Here is a 14,872-nt window from a genome sequence, read left to right on the forward strand (position 1 = left end):
TTTCTTCATCCCCATCAATTCACCAATCCAATCTCAGGAGGAAAGCTAAAAGTGGTCATCTACCAGGGGCAGCATCTCAGGCTTGTGTGGTCAACCCCATGCTGCTGCCCTGTGAGAAGGAAAGTGTCCTCAGAGCCAGCACTGAGCTCCTGAACACGGTCCTTACCCTGTGCCAAAAAGGGAACTCCCTGCAGCATCAGCTGTTGGCAACCAACATCATACTGGGAGCAAACTGGAGCCTCAGTGGAAAGCAGGCACTTTGGAGATTATTGAGCTATTTCTCCTCATCTACCACTTGATCCAAAAGGGAAATCTTGACTGGGAGTTAGAGACTGGTCAAAATGTTCTTCCTCATAGTGCAGCTAAGCAGGGTTGATGCTGTGTTTCGTCCCACCAGCCGAAACCTCTATCCCAGCAGGGCTGTGCAAACAGTGGGACTCACCACAGCAACCTGCCACTGCTCCTTTCCACAAAAACACCACAGGCTTTCAGAGAAGCTCAGAATCAGCTTTCACCAGTTCTGTCCATGGGACCACAGCTCCTCCTGAGCTAAGTACTTGTTTGGGAGACTGGTGGGACAGTGGTAGACAGAAGAAAGTTCTCCCAAACAAATGAAGATTAGTTTTGGTTTTTCCTCCTTTTACCTACCTCCCATTTTCACTCCTCTTCTGGCTGCCACATACAGGTAGCAGATTTTTCAGACATAATGTTTTTTTTGCTGTTTTGACATACTAATGTATTCATGTTTCCAGCCCATTTCACTGCTAACAAATCCTTATGTGGGCAGGAATATTTGTGTAATCAAAGAACAATACTTTTAAGAGTCAGGATGGGACAGTTTAAAGCCATAGGAAATAAAATCATGACTCAAAGCCTGAAAGCTATGGGATTGACAGAAACCACAGAATGCTACCTTCAATGTACTACCTTTTTCATGTGCAGACTCCCTACATCAGAAACTTTGCCTAAACATGGAGTTCTTGGGTGTCTGTTTGAAACAAGCAGAGAACACCAGGTAACTCAGGCAAGCAACCAAACTAACTCCTAGCCATACAAGACATGTTTCAGCTCTATTTCCCATGCAGGGCTCTAAAACCAGTAAATGGCATCCCTAAAGTGGAGAGGGAAGGTAGCAGAAAGTTAAAGCATAATCTACAGGTCTGTCTAAGGCCTTACACTGATTTCCTTTCTGTTGTCAGCTTCACATTTCAGGAAAGCATTTTGATAAGTAACAAGTATATAATAGACAATAAAGTATTTTCTGCAAAAGCTTAAAGCTTTCCTAAGCAATGTTATGAGCAAAGCACCCAGGTAGAAAGTTGGGTTCTGTGTCCTATGGAACTGGGCCATTAGATAGGAAATAATGTAAAATTTACAGAACTCTGAGATCTGACAACAGCGAATTGTTTCAGTGCCTGTGGCCCCCTTGCTGGCCCTTGTCTTTCAGCTGAGATTCTAAAGGCTTTAGAGGTGGGCGAATGTTGCCCTTCAGCAGCACTTGAAGGACTGACAATGTTTTCAAGAAACAAAAGCAAATGATACTACCCTGGCAGAGGGAAAAACAAGGTCAATCATGCTATGCAAATTAGCTCTCTGTTGGAGAGAAAAATCAAAACAGAGGAACCTGCTACCCTCATGGTACAGACTGAACATGAATAATCAAAACCTAATTCCTGCTTGATTTTATCACCAGGGAGAGTGAAAGAGGAAAATATATGGGTGCAAAAATGCTTAGATGAATACATTAGGTTTAGAAACGTCTCAGTGCTTGAAAAATAAACTTGCGGCTATGAAGTCCTGCATTTTCAAACTAATGGTGTATCACATGCAGAAGGCAGCTGAGGACCTCTGAGGAACTGGCATCTAAACAGCTTTTTGCTGGCATGTATGTAAAAAGCATTCTGGCTCTGAATACTGCTAACATTTTCTTGGGTTATTTCATTTCAGTTCTTGACAGAAACCCATACATGAAAGGAAATACTCCACTGCTGAAAATTCACCTGTAATGTCTCATGTCAGGTGAATAGTACTTGTGTATTTCTAAGTTTTTAATTAATTTACTTAAAGGCTTGGTTACAACTTACCAGCCCATCTGTCAAAACAAGATTCACTTTAACTATGAAGCAATACTTATTGCAGATCTTGCAGAAATCCACACCTCACACATTCAAAAATCCCACTTCAAATCCCTTGGCCTAGGAGAATGACAAGAGCAGCAACAGGCACCACCCCAAGAAAAGCTAAAACCTGAGATATCACCACAAGCAGCTCTAAATTCCTGCAGGGCAGAAGGAAAGCTGTGCAGACAAGAATGAAAATGTGAAACCCACTAGGACACCAGAGGAGAACCACACAGTATTATAGAAATGCCAAATGCCTGAAAAACATTTCAAACCATAAGCAAATATTTACTTGAAGATTCTATTCAGTGTCCTAATTAACCAAGTAAAAACAATTATATCTTCAGTGCTTATTGAAAGAATGGACACAACACTCATTTTCAATTCAAATTTTACTCCCAATTGCACAAAGGTTGAAAAGACTTTTTTCAAATTTTGAAAACCAGCATAATAATTTTCGTTTCGTATATAAAAGAGGGAAACCCAAAGAATACAGAGTTGTGTGACTGACAGGTTCCAACATTCAGCATTAAAGTTTTGCCCAATTTTATCTCATACATTGATTTTCTACATTATCTGCTTCTCAAACTCTGTACAATACCCACAGACATCGAAGGTTAAAATATTTTGAGAAAATACTATGTTATGAAAAGTTCCAATGCTAGTACAGATTACAGTACAAATTAATGACAAGTCAGAGCATTGCTAAGAGTTTATTCAGAAGCTTTTACCTTCGGTTCTTATATCACAAAAGACATGTTTAATGTTTACAACAAGGATTAGAAACTGAGATGTTTTTATTTCTACTATTATAAAAGTAACATAGGAGACCGTTCTAAGCCATCTTCAAAATGCAGACCAATTTTTTTTTTTTGTATATAAACTGTACACAAAAAACAAGGCACTATACATTTTTGGATAATAAAGTATAAAGGTTGATTCGCATAGTTTCTCAAGAAATCCATGCTATAAATACAAACGCTTTGTTCAGTTTAGCACCTGAAGCAGCACTGAGAACGATTCATTAACTATTGCAAAGAGAAACTTTTCAGAATGCAAAGGAGATACATATTGGTGGTATAGCTAATTCGGTACAAGCAACTGCCATCCAGCTACTTTTCTGTAGTTTTGACATGGAAGTCTTGAAAGTGAATACATATTGCATTGTTAAATACATACTTGTTCTATGTGTTTATATAAATATAAATTCTTTGTAATCCACAAACTAACAAAATAACACTTTACAAAGAGAACTTCTTTAAAAACAAAAATGGCAAGTATTGGATATAGCCAAAGGACACCTGCAGCAGTAGCTCAATAAACTACTGTTTAAGTGCATAGGAGAACGGAGCTTAAAAACATTACCTTTAAGAGTCAAAATTGAATTCCATTTTCAAAGAGTTCTCTTGGCCTTTTATTATAATATTACACACCTCCAGATAGGTAGTCACTAATAACTTTGGATTATTTTTATTTGTTCTGTAAATGTAGGGTACAATTCTTCTAAAGGACATAGAAAGTGAGAGTGGACATCCCTTTAGTGCTCACTTCCATAAACACAGCTTAGAAAAGTCCTTTTGCCTTCTTCAGGTTAACTTGCTTCCAAGATGGCAGTGCATTGTACTCCTCTCTTGTCATCTCTAATGCAACCTGCATTTAAAATGAAAGGATGTACTATTAGCAAAAACAACTAATGAGTAGCACAACCAGCAAATTACTTTCTTGCATGGTTAGGTGTAGATGCACAGAGTAACAGTGCACCTATTCTCTCCTTACCTCAAAGTCCTGATCTGAAAGGTAAATTTCAAGCTTCAGTGGATCAACTCCCTCAGGCAGAGGCCTAGCTAAGAGATCTGCTAACGGATACACTGTTTTACACAGCTTGGCCAGCACGTCCTCTACAAGTATTATCTGATTAGAAACATCAGCATCCTGAAAGGAGAAAATAGAGAACAGGATCACAATGCTGAAAGCATCAGCTGTGCCCATGGCCATCTGCAGATGGCATGGGATAACCTCCCTGCCAGAGGACAAAGCTGTATGTTTTGCCCTACAACAATTTCACTCTAAAAACAGGTCTGCACTTAGCAAAAGGACATGCTGTACTGCCAGAATCTCAGTTTAAGGCTGAAATCTGTGTTTAGTCATGAAGCCAGCATTTTCTACTAAGGATGGCTGCAGAAGACTTACAAAACAGAAAATGTCATTTGTGTTGAGATGCCCTTTGACTGGAAGATTTTAAAGCAGCCACATGTAATTTGGCTGTGACTCTGAATCCCAGGTGAGGACATCAGTAACAAAGCCCTTTGAGCCAGCTGATCCTTTGAGAAGTGTTTTGTTCCCCTGCACTTCAAATCTGGGGAAGAGACCAGAACTGTGCATTGCTGCATGACTGAAACAGCTATTCTGTTAAGCTCAAACTCCAGCACATCTCTTTCTAAGAGGTGATTCAGGTAATACTTTCCTTCTGTTTTTAACAAAAAAAGAATATGAGAAGTTACATGAAAAATAAAAAAACAATGCCTCTGATATACACATTCCCAGTCAGAATTTAGCTGTGGTGTTGGGTTTTTTCCCCCTGTGCAGATTCCTGAACTGTGCTTTCTAAGTTTATTCTCTGGATCTTGGGGCTTGACAGTGGAAATAACCGATGTTACTGACAAGACAAGACACAATTACTAGCAATAGGAAACAGATTATGCAACGAAAAGATTTACCATTTCTGTGATTTCTGCGATGTCTTCCCTGTGCTCCCAACTTGGGAACATATTAGTGAATGTCAGAGGCTCTAGGCCAGCATGAATTAGATAGGATTTTGGGGGCTTCTTTACATTTTTTCCTAAAAACAGTCAAAATACAAAAAAAGGAGGGAGAAATTACAAAAAGTACAGTATTTACAATCTCAGCACTATTCAAAGTTACCTCCTAAGGGTATTTAATTTTTCCTAAAAAGCTGAAGCAGCTTAAGGCAGAAAGAACAAATTTTCCAGGATTTCTTTTTAATTAATATGGGACCTTTTAACATGCTTTTCAGTATTCTTACACTGGCCTTTTACTGTATCTGACTGCAAAGATTAAAACATATATGCTAAAAATATCCCCAACAGCTACTTCTAGCTCAATGCCTTTATTATCTTACAAAAACAGACTTAGAATAGAGGAAGCAGAGTGTGATGGTCTGAAATAAGCCAAATTCAGGTAAACGAAACCTTCTGGTACGCTCAGAAGAAGTGTCCTGCCAAGAACCAACTAAGCTTAAGCTTGGAGGCTTAAGTGAGAATGTGTAAACTGTTAACTTGTGATTCTGAGGTATAACACAATAAAGCCTTTCCACTGAGAGCAGAGTCAGTAGAGTACCTTGGCAATTTGGGAACAATGCTGTTACTAGCAAATGGTTTGCTAAGAGTGGGCAGTGTATCTTCAAATAAACTGATGTTTATTGCTAACATTGGGGGAGCACCTTTCAGCTCAGGATAGAAGGCATGGACAGGCGTGACACACTCAGAGCAGTCGGGCACAGCAGTCTGTTACCTTTGCAGTACCGGAGCACCGTCTCCATGGCGCATTTCCTGTCTGTAGCCCACCTGATTCGAGCTGATCCAGTAATTTTGTTCTCCACAGGCCACCAGCCTTGCCACAGGTACACTTCATGGTGATTGTCAACAAGGAAGAGTGCTACACAGTCAGAAAATAACAAATCCATCATTAGCCACTTAACTACTTTTTGTAATCCCCTGAACAACCCCAGTCTTATGTGCTTGTCAGCATCACAACAGGATAATTTCACATTTTACCAATTCCTTTGTTAATTATCCAGCTAAACTTCAGCTAAACTTTGATTCTCTGATATAAACAATGTATTTTTACAGGAAGCTTCTGGCATACATGCATACACTTGATTATTTCTCAGCATCTTCATCATGGAAAAATTACTGTTATTGCTTAGTACTGTATAAGCATCATGTGCACAGATTTTCCTGTGATATATCAAGTTAAAAGTGCTTACAACTACTGAGACACTGCCCAATGCTGGATACAGTCACCTGTTTTCTTGTTACTTAAGTATTTTAAGACACATACCTGGCTGTGGGGCAGTGTAAAGATCCTCTTGCAAGAATGGCATGGAATTGATGACAGCAGGGTCTCTTGAAGGGTAAACATACTCAGTGGCTGAGAATTCTCCTGATGAACTACTGAGGCTGAACAGGCGGGGTGTGAAATTAAACTTTCCAGGATCTTTAAAGAACAAAAATTAAGAAGAGTCACAACAAAAAATGTTAGATTTAATTGTAGAAACTAACAATACACTTTAAAAGTGACTGTAAATTTTCTGGGTTTTGAAAAATCAGGAAAGACAACCAGATGTCTTGAGGGACTAGCAACAGCTGTAAAGCAGTCGAGCTGAGCAGCTGGCTGCCATCAGTCTGAATCTGATCCTGGTTAGTTACTATCAGCCATTTCATAACCCGCTGCTCTGCAGCTTAAGTGAAGCAAGCCCATCGCAGAGTTAGCTGACAAATTTTCCACTTGGTAAATCAATTCCCCTGCTACCTTTGTTGGCAGTTTCAAAGCAAAGGCTGGACGGGAATGTGAGCAAAACTGCCTATTAAATCCCTTTAGAAGAGAAGCAAAATATATTTGTAACAGTGTTAACTATTGCTCTGTACTGCCTGAAAACAGAGGGGCAGCAGAAGCGGGGGAGAACAAAATGAAATACTTGGTTTTCCAGTACTTTCCTTCTAGAACAGTATTACTTAACTCAGTAAGACTTTTGGAAGCATTTCTCTGAAGAACTCAACTACCAAAAAATTCTTCAAAAACTTTACATTAAATTTGACAACACCCTAGACTAGTAGAGTAAAATGTGAGTGCCAAGTCCAGGCAGGCAGATCTACCTTGCAACATGCAGTCATAGGCCTTCCGATCTCTCCTCCCCAAGGCGTCCCAGAATCCCAAGGGCTCTGACCCTTCATCACATTCATGAATCGTCACCTTGCTGCTGCTGTGCAGCCCTGCCTCCAGCGGACACCTGTAAAACACAAAGAAACAGTGAAATCATATTGTTCCTGCCCCAAACACAGCTAACACAAACCTGCTGGCCACTCACATTAGTGGACCCCAAAAGTACCCTACAGGTTTGTTGCACACTTCAGATCAACACAGGCACTTGGAAAAATTATCAAAAACCAAGGCAGGGAATTTCAACAGCTAGTCTTGTAGCATTTGGATCCCATTCCCAGAGTGAAGGAGATGCTCACCTAAGTTCTTAGTAGGGATTGTCATTGCCTACTTTCGTAACGGCTGCTGTCCTCCTTGCATGCTTTCCCAAGTTAATTTCCTCTTCCTCACTCACAAGGCTGGATTCTAATCCTCCTATAGAATGCACTATAATTTGCTATTCAGATGTTTAGCATCTCACTCCAAATGGAAAATGACTTTGTTTTAACTGTAATTAGTACAGCAGGAAGAATGTGCGCACCACATCCCTGGAAGTGTTCATGGCCAGGTTGCATGGGGCTTTGAGCAATCTGGTCTAGTGGAAGGTATCTCTACCTATGGCAGGGGGACTGGAGTTAGATGATCTTTAACATCCCTTCCAACCATTCTATGAGTTTATTAATAAATGCATTTGACCTCCAGTGAAAGCAATTACAGGATATGAGTTTTCTCCGCTCTATCAAACCAACCAACCTTCACTCCTCCTCCAGATGAAACATGCACATGCTGCATTTGTACTTAGACGACAGCTTTATTTATTTCAAATTTTCTTTGAGTAAGACTACTTCAAGAAAATTGGTAGTCTATATAATCATCTCAAACATATAGATCAGACACTCACTGTTCTTTTATTTTATTGGCTGCTGTTCTTCCTACGTCCTTGGTGTGAGACTGTGCTTTGCAGCCATGCCACAGATAGATGAGAGCTTTGTTGATATTGAGGACAATCATGGATGTCCTGGAACGCAGGCTGCTGCAGTGACACGCTACTTCAAGTAAGTTTCCTTCATTGGGAACTTCTCCTCGCACGCAATAAAGCCTCCAATCACCTGGAGCAGACAGGAACAGAGCAGCACTATTATAAAATCACATGGGACTGAAAATTCAAAATCTCTGCTCTGGAACAGCTGTTCTCATACTGGATGAATTTCACCAACTGCATGCCTACGTTGTGACAGAATGAACTAGCCAAGCACCCGGTTTACTTCAGAGACCCTGTGCAGAAGAGATGCCTTCTAAAACCTTGCTACAAGAGCACAAGTATTGAGAGCTGAAGAGCTTAACAGAGCAGAAGAGTCAAGTTCTGCTGTTTCATATGGTGAGGAAGGGAAACAAACACAGTATTCCTCCTATTCAGCTCCTCTTCCCCTCTGCACCTTGGGAACATAAGGGCACAGTCAAGTGAAAACTGGAGCATCTCCAAGCTACACTTCCATTGAAATTCTCCTACCTCAGCTACCACATTCAAGGAATGTGTTACAAAAAGCAATGGTTGGGTAATAAAAGCTTAGAGCTTTCTTTGGAGCAGAAGAACTGCTCATAAAAACACTCCTCTTCCCCAGACTGTGAAGAAACGAACATACTTTAAAGGAAACGGGCATTTGGCTTAAGTAAAACCAAACAAAAAAAATTGTTTGTGCATTAATATAATCAAGTCAACATGCTCTAGGGTGACAAAATCCATTCTCTGCTCAAAGAAAAAAAAGGATACCTTGAAACAAAACATTGCAAAGCTGTCTCAAGAGTTTCATGGCATTCATTTTTCTTTTCTACAGAGTAGGGTAGTTGAGACTGAATACAAAACTCTGCACAACAGCTAAAAAAGGGGTTTGGGGCAGAAACTCTTAACTAACAATGATTTACTTTGTGCATTTTCTTCTTCCTCTTCCCTTCTTCCAGCATGCACAATCATCCCTCCTTGGAAGCACTGCAAGAAGCACGGTGGTTCTTTCCCTTGAAGCACTTGTACCTGGAAATTGAAAGCACCACTCTTCATTAAAAAAGTAAAGCAAGTATACAGACTCAGGAAAACAGGTCTCTATGGATTATTAAAAATTATATAGTTATGGCCACCCTCGAAGATGGCTTTCCTTCTACTTTACAACTGCTGACTATTGTTTAAATTACCATATATCAGCATGCAATGGGTTCCATATGTGGCCTGCATATTAAAAGAAACCTCTAGCTGGAATCCAACAATTGAGTTTCAGAGGATAATGGAATACCAAATGAACTTTAATTTAAAATGGTTTAAACTAACCATTTTTAAAATTTTATGAATACAGAACCTGTCCACCTTGACCAGTGTTCACTAAAACCATTATGGAGATAACATAGGAACTGAATTAGGTACAAAATTTGCTATAAAACTGATTTCTATGATAACATGCATGTTCTTTGCTCATTAAACATTGCATTTGGAGTATGAAACTGATCTAGCCAATTCCTAAATCAGCTACGTTGCAGAGACTCTTACACTCCTGATCAAGGGCTCTTATATTTCTCCTCTATGAATTCCTGTCTTGCTGGTTATTTCTATGCTGCTGTTAAAAAACTAATTAAAGCAGGATCAAGGTACAGAAACTAACTTTAAACCACCCATCTTGTATGCTGGTAACAGTGAAGCCACAGCAAAGCCCAAGTCTGCCTAAAGACAAAGCAAATTAGCTTGTCCTCTCAGCTTCAAACTGCATTTGTAGAATCTCTGCAAACAATGCAATTAATATGTAATTACAGAGTAAGCAAATTGAAAATTTCCAATGTATTTTTTTGCCTTGGCCTGCAAAAAGTGCTTCTCCTTAGCACTAAGAAGACAGTCCTGCTATCTGAACATATACTCAAAAGGATGGCATAAATCTGTGCTACTGTGCTTCACCTATTCCTGCAGGGAAGGGAGAAAAGACCTTCTTCTTCAGCCTTTTTCAGAAGCAGCATTTGGGAATCACAATCCATAAAGGAGCTTATATGCATCTTGCAACTGAAATAATGTGAAAAGTAATTTTGAGGTCTGACTATTTGTAATGGCAAGAACACATTTACAGAAAGGGAGGAGGCAAAGAAGATAATTCCTGATTACTGTTCATGGCTACCCAGACAGGCAGATCTTACCAGGTCTGCCATCTAGGAAGCTCACCTGTGCTCCTCTCTCTTCATCAAGTTCCACTGTCATGAGTGCTGATGTTCCTTTCTCACTCACTGTGGAGTGCCTTCCTTGCCAAAAGAAATACACACATTTCTCTTTTCCAACAGCCCGTACTTGTTGCTCTCCTTTTTGTCTGCTTCCAACTGTGAAACAGAGAGCACATGCTGAAGAAAGTATTTTGGCTATAGGTTTAAACAGCACATGGTTTCATCTCATCTGCCAGCTCAGCACTATCCCATCCAGAACAGGAAAGTAAAAATGTGCAATTGGAGGAACATTAGGTCTCCAAGCCAGAGAGTCCCCATGCAGAGCTGGCATGGTCTCCTCAGGTGGATGTAAGCCCACAGGCAGGGATGCCTGTGTTGGCTGGAGAAAGAGATGTAGAAAGACCTGGTACTATCTGGAGAAAAATAACTGACAGCATTTGAGCCAATTTGCATGTGAAATGGCATGTCCAGTAATGTTACCAGAAGAGTGCATTGTGGCTGATTTTCCACATTACACACTGTTCTTTGGCAGGAGGAGAGGAGCTGCTTTTTTTTTTTTTCATTAAGAGTCGGCATTTACTTGTTATGATAAGCAAATAATGTTTACAGCAAGTGAAATTCACAGCACAACCACTTACAGAATATTGCAGTCTTTACAGTGAATAGAGAATAAACAGTTAGAATGAAATCAAAGATTTTAAAAAACCCAAGAGTTTTAAAACAGATTTGAAAAAAAAAAAAACATTAACACATCTGCCTTGATTCCAGCAGTGCTGAGCAGCATCCAAGTGAAACACTTAGGAAAAAGCATCCTGTTTTTTTCAAGTTGAGAATACTCAAAACACTACTTACTTTAAAATTTATGGGTTTCATTCTTATCTGTACATTCAGCCCATAAAAGTACTGCCTCCTACATAAAAATTTATTCTGTTTTGGAGTGATGGAATATGTTTTCATCCATTTGGATTAGAAGTCTGTTTACAGTTCAGTACTAGTGTTACCCACTTCTCCCAAGACTTACAAGCTCTTGTATTTTTCTTGGATTTGCCAGTATCTGATCTCAACGATCCTGACTAAGACCTACCTACATTTTTTTGGCTAAAAGCCTGAAGCTGTATAACTGTTCTGATGCTTTCAACCGACTTTAATAAATTCTATTTGGAACAATCAGTTTTAGACTATTTGTTTTTAACTTACCACAAAAACCACCTATTCTTAGTTTAGTGCCAGAAGGGAGAGTTCCAATGGACTTATGGAGCTGACTGGTTCTCAGGCTTTACCTGCTGCTCTCAGGCTCTTTGTCAGAACACTGCTGAGCCTCAAATCCAGATCAAAGGCTTTCCAGCAATGGCAGAAGGGATAGCAAGGGCAATGAGCTGGCAACGGCTTTTCCTGTCATTGTTATTGATCTCCATAACCAGCAAAGGTTTTTCTTGTTGCTAAGCCTACCTCTTTTGCAAGACATTCAGATCACTGCTATTAGTCCAGCTGCCTAATTATTTTGGTGGTAAGCTGTGGGCATAATTCTGGCTTATGAACGATCCTGTGAACATGTACACCACCAGTGGTGGGTAAAAGCAGAGATGGACAGCATTATATCTGGTGTATCCAAAATAACTACCATTTCTTTATTTTTTACTGCTTTCTTTTAAACAAAATACAAAACTTTACATTTTAATGACCTAGAAAGGCTAAATTAGTATCCCTAACCTTTCAAACTGTCTCACATCCATGGAAATCCAGGTCTGGATCTCACCACTAACAGCAGGAGTTTTAGCTGCACTTCTGCATGTTTCAGCAGGATGAAATGGAATTGTTCACTAACCTGTAGTGCTCACCATGTACTTCCACTTCACCACATATGTGTCTCCCTCATGGAATTGCCCTATGCTTTGCTTAGGCAGTCTACTATAATCGAATTCCAGGATATGCCAGACATCCACAGAGGCAGTGATAATTTCAAACTGCCTCCCATCTTCTCCTTCTACCAGTCCATAACCCCGGCCAATATTCATTCCATCCAAGACTGTGCCCACAGTTGTTTGAGGCACAGCTACCATTAGCATGACATCATATGGTTTAGAGTCAGATCTGGATTCTTCCTGTCAGAAAACACAGAGAAGAGATTTCTTTGAGCACAGCATTTTTTTCTCCTCACTCCACAGTTCCAGTGAAACATTTTGACTCCTGCATATTTCAGTACTTTAGTATCTTGTTGTCGTTTGAAGCCCTGTCAAAGCCACCTCAGCAGTATTAATTGAGCTGCCTGGCTCATATATTAATAGTAATAATAATATTATTAATAATAACAGCAATAATTTAGAATTTATATATATATTACATATAATATATATATTATATAAACAACACATAAGATATAATTATACTATAATCTATAAATAATAATAATAATAATATAAAACAACTCAGTGGGTTCACTGTAGGAGGTGATGTTCTGACCCCTAGGTCAAAGCCCACAAAATAAAAAATGTGCTCTTGATCCTTGAGCACAAGTTTTCCTGGCTGCCATCCCAACTAAGTCATCTAGTTTGAAATACCTAGCATGCTTATTATATGCACCTTCTGGTGAAGGGATTCACTAGAATTCTTCTCATTCAGTTTCTTCAGTTCTGTCCAATCAAGAAATTTTTCTTTGAACAGTATTGTCTCGTTATGTTCTGTGAGTCTGCCAAATACAGCCCAGTCTGGGCGTCCTTGTCCCTTTCTGTGCAAGGGAAGAAAAGATATAGAATCAAATTAAACACTGTGAAAAGAGGGCAAGAAAACTATATATCTGCAATGAGACTAAATTTGAGTCACAATACCTGGGTATGAGGGGATTGCATTCTCCAGGGTCCAGAGGATTTATATCACAATTGGAGTAGTCAAAGGTGCCATTCCACAAGTGTTTTGCCAGCTGGAATGCCACTTTTCTTTGTGCTAAAGTAACTTCTTTTCCATGCCATACATATACTTCACTGCCAAAATCAAACACCAGCACCTAAAATCAAAACCAAACAACAGAAAAATCAACCTGCCATTATGTTAGGTGACACCCTGATCCTCCAGTTTCCTTGTGCTGAACAGAAACTCCTCCAAATACGAGTTTCTGCAGTGACAGTAGCAAGTAGCACTGCAATGTGACTAAGGACAGGCCAGTGGTCTGCATTGTAATGCCCAGTTTTTGAGGATGACTGGAAGCAAGCAGGGGGAATGCTGTGAGGTGTATCATTAGGTGGCTGAAGTCACTAGCAGATTAGAGAGCTCTTACTGCTAAAAACCTGGTTGCATGACTGATAGCTGTCCAGTTTCAGCAACTTTCTCTGCCATTTAGATCTATGCCTTGTCCTACAGCCAGGGAGGGCTGACAGAACACACAATATAGGCAAAAAGGCAGTGACTTCAATACTTTCAAAAAAATGCTTCATGTCCTCATTTTTGAAGGATGGGTGACTGCTTGGGTAAAATGGTTATTGGAAAAGTCAGCTAGGGATAGAAATAAAAGCAGATTTTATTTTGTTTTGTTTTTCCAAAGTGCTACTTGTTCTGCACTTCGTGACTTTGGGGTAAGCCACTGTTGACAAAAAAGATTAAGACTTTCTAATATGATATTTTACTTAGAAGATAATGTGAACTAATTTCTTGAGACCTTGCAGCACACTCTAGACAGCAAAATGTGCAGAAGTCTTTCAGAAACACAGAGGACCCAGCTTTCAGCGATCCTCTCCACGAGCATTTGCAGTTACTGCAAGTCATCACCAGTTGCATGTTCCTGCACTTACCACAGGAGCAGTTAGTGGCACGATACCTCTTTTGGTTGTAGCAGGGTACATTTTGGCACCTTTCCCCAGTAGTCATCCTCAGGAATGAGTTTATCCTCTACGAGGCGGTAAATGCAATTTGTTTCTATTATTGCGGCTTCGTACATTTCGTCTTCTTCAGGACTTCCAGCGGCTTAAGGGAAAGATTGTAAAAAAACCAAAAAATTAACTTCCAACTATCTTTACTAAAGAGAACCAACTCTACTATTTTATTGTGGTAGAGCATCAGATACTGTAACTAAACAATGCTTACACTGGTAATTTGTCTGTCCACCAAGGAGTTTCCAGAAGTCTTTGGCTGCGTGGGTATGGGTATTTATTCCTTCTTCTATAGTCTGTATATAAGAAGCTCTACAGCCAAGTTCCCTCTTTGTCTGAATTAAAGTTGCAAGTTCTGAAGCCTAAGAGATTAACAGTTATCTGAACAGGATTGCTTAAGTCTTTGGAATACTTGTGCAATATTCTTGCTCAGTGAGAAGGCAAATGAGATATAATACAGTAAATAGCAGAAGAAATTGTTATTATTTATTGCACTAAATAAACAGACAATAGAGGAAATGTTACAGAAATGAATTTATTCTTTCATTTGCCTTAAAGCAAGACTGATCTCAGTGGACATGGGAATGAAAAGGACATCCTGCAATTCAGACTATTTTTTTTTTTTAGTTCAGTCTGTATCCTGAGGATATCCTTTTTTTCTCTTGCAGCTTCACAAACTACACACTCCTTCACAAATGCCAGCTTTCATTCAGTGCATGACCTAAAATATATTTTCAGGAATTCTGCGTATCTCCCTGTCACGGA

At 39.6% G+C, this 14,872-nt stretch overlaps 1 protein-coding gene across 14 annotated transcripts in view; it reads right to left on the minus strand.

Annotated features, from left to right (window-relative positions):
• Nucleotides 1-2,494: 2,494 nt before the first annotated feature.
• SVIL (supervillin) overlaps nt 2,495-14,872 on the minus strand; it is a 105,220-nt gene continuing 92,842 nt past the window's right edge. For all 14 annotated transcript variants that reach the window (XM_041488671.1, XM_041488633.1, XM_041488653.1 and 11 more), the window contains 14 exons: nt 14,322-14,469; nt 14,056-14,201; nt 13,073-13,248; nt 12,828-12,972; nt 12,073-12,349; nt 10,252-10,403; nt 8,982-9,087; nt 7,960-8,167; nt 7,016-7,149; nt 6,201-6,356; nt 5,652-5,795; nt 4,838-4,959; nt 3,897-4,052; nt 2,495-3,770 (listed from right to left, as the gene is read on the minus strand). In XM_041488671.1, coding sequence (XP_041344605.1) covers nt 3,684-3,770; nt 3,897-4,052; nt 4,838-4,959; nt 5,652-5,795; nt 6,201-6,356; nt 7,016-7,149; nt 7,960-8,167; nt 8,982-9,087; nt 10,252-10,403; nt 12,073-12,349; nt 12,828-12,972; nt 13,073-13,248; nt 14,056-14,201; nt 14,322-14,469 — 2,157 coding nt within the window. In that variant the 3' untranslated portion in view covers nt 2,495-3,683. The remainder of the gene's footprint in view (nt 3,771-3,896; nt 4,053-4,837; nt 4,960-5,651; nt 5,796-6,200; nt 6,357-7,015; nt 7,150-7,959; nt 8,168-8,981; nt 9,088-10,251; nt 10,404-12,072; nt 12,350-12,827; nt 12,973-13,072; nt 13,249-14,055; nt 14,202-14,321; nt 14,470-14,872) is intronic.

Source organism: Pyrgilauda ruficollis, unplaced genomic scaffold (assembly GCF_017590135.1).
Source record: "Pyrgilauda ruficollis isolate IOZ18807 unplaced genomic scaffold, ASM1759013v1 scaffold12, whole genome shotgun sequence".
Classification (NCBI taxonomy): Eukaryota; Metazoa; Chordata; class Aves; order Passeriformes; family Passeridae; genus Pyrgilauda; species Pyrgilauda ruficollis.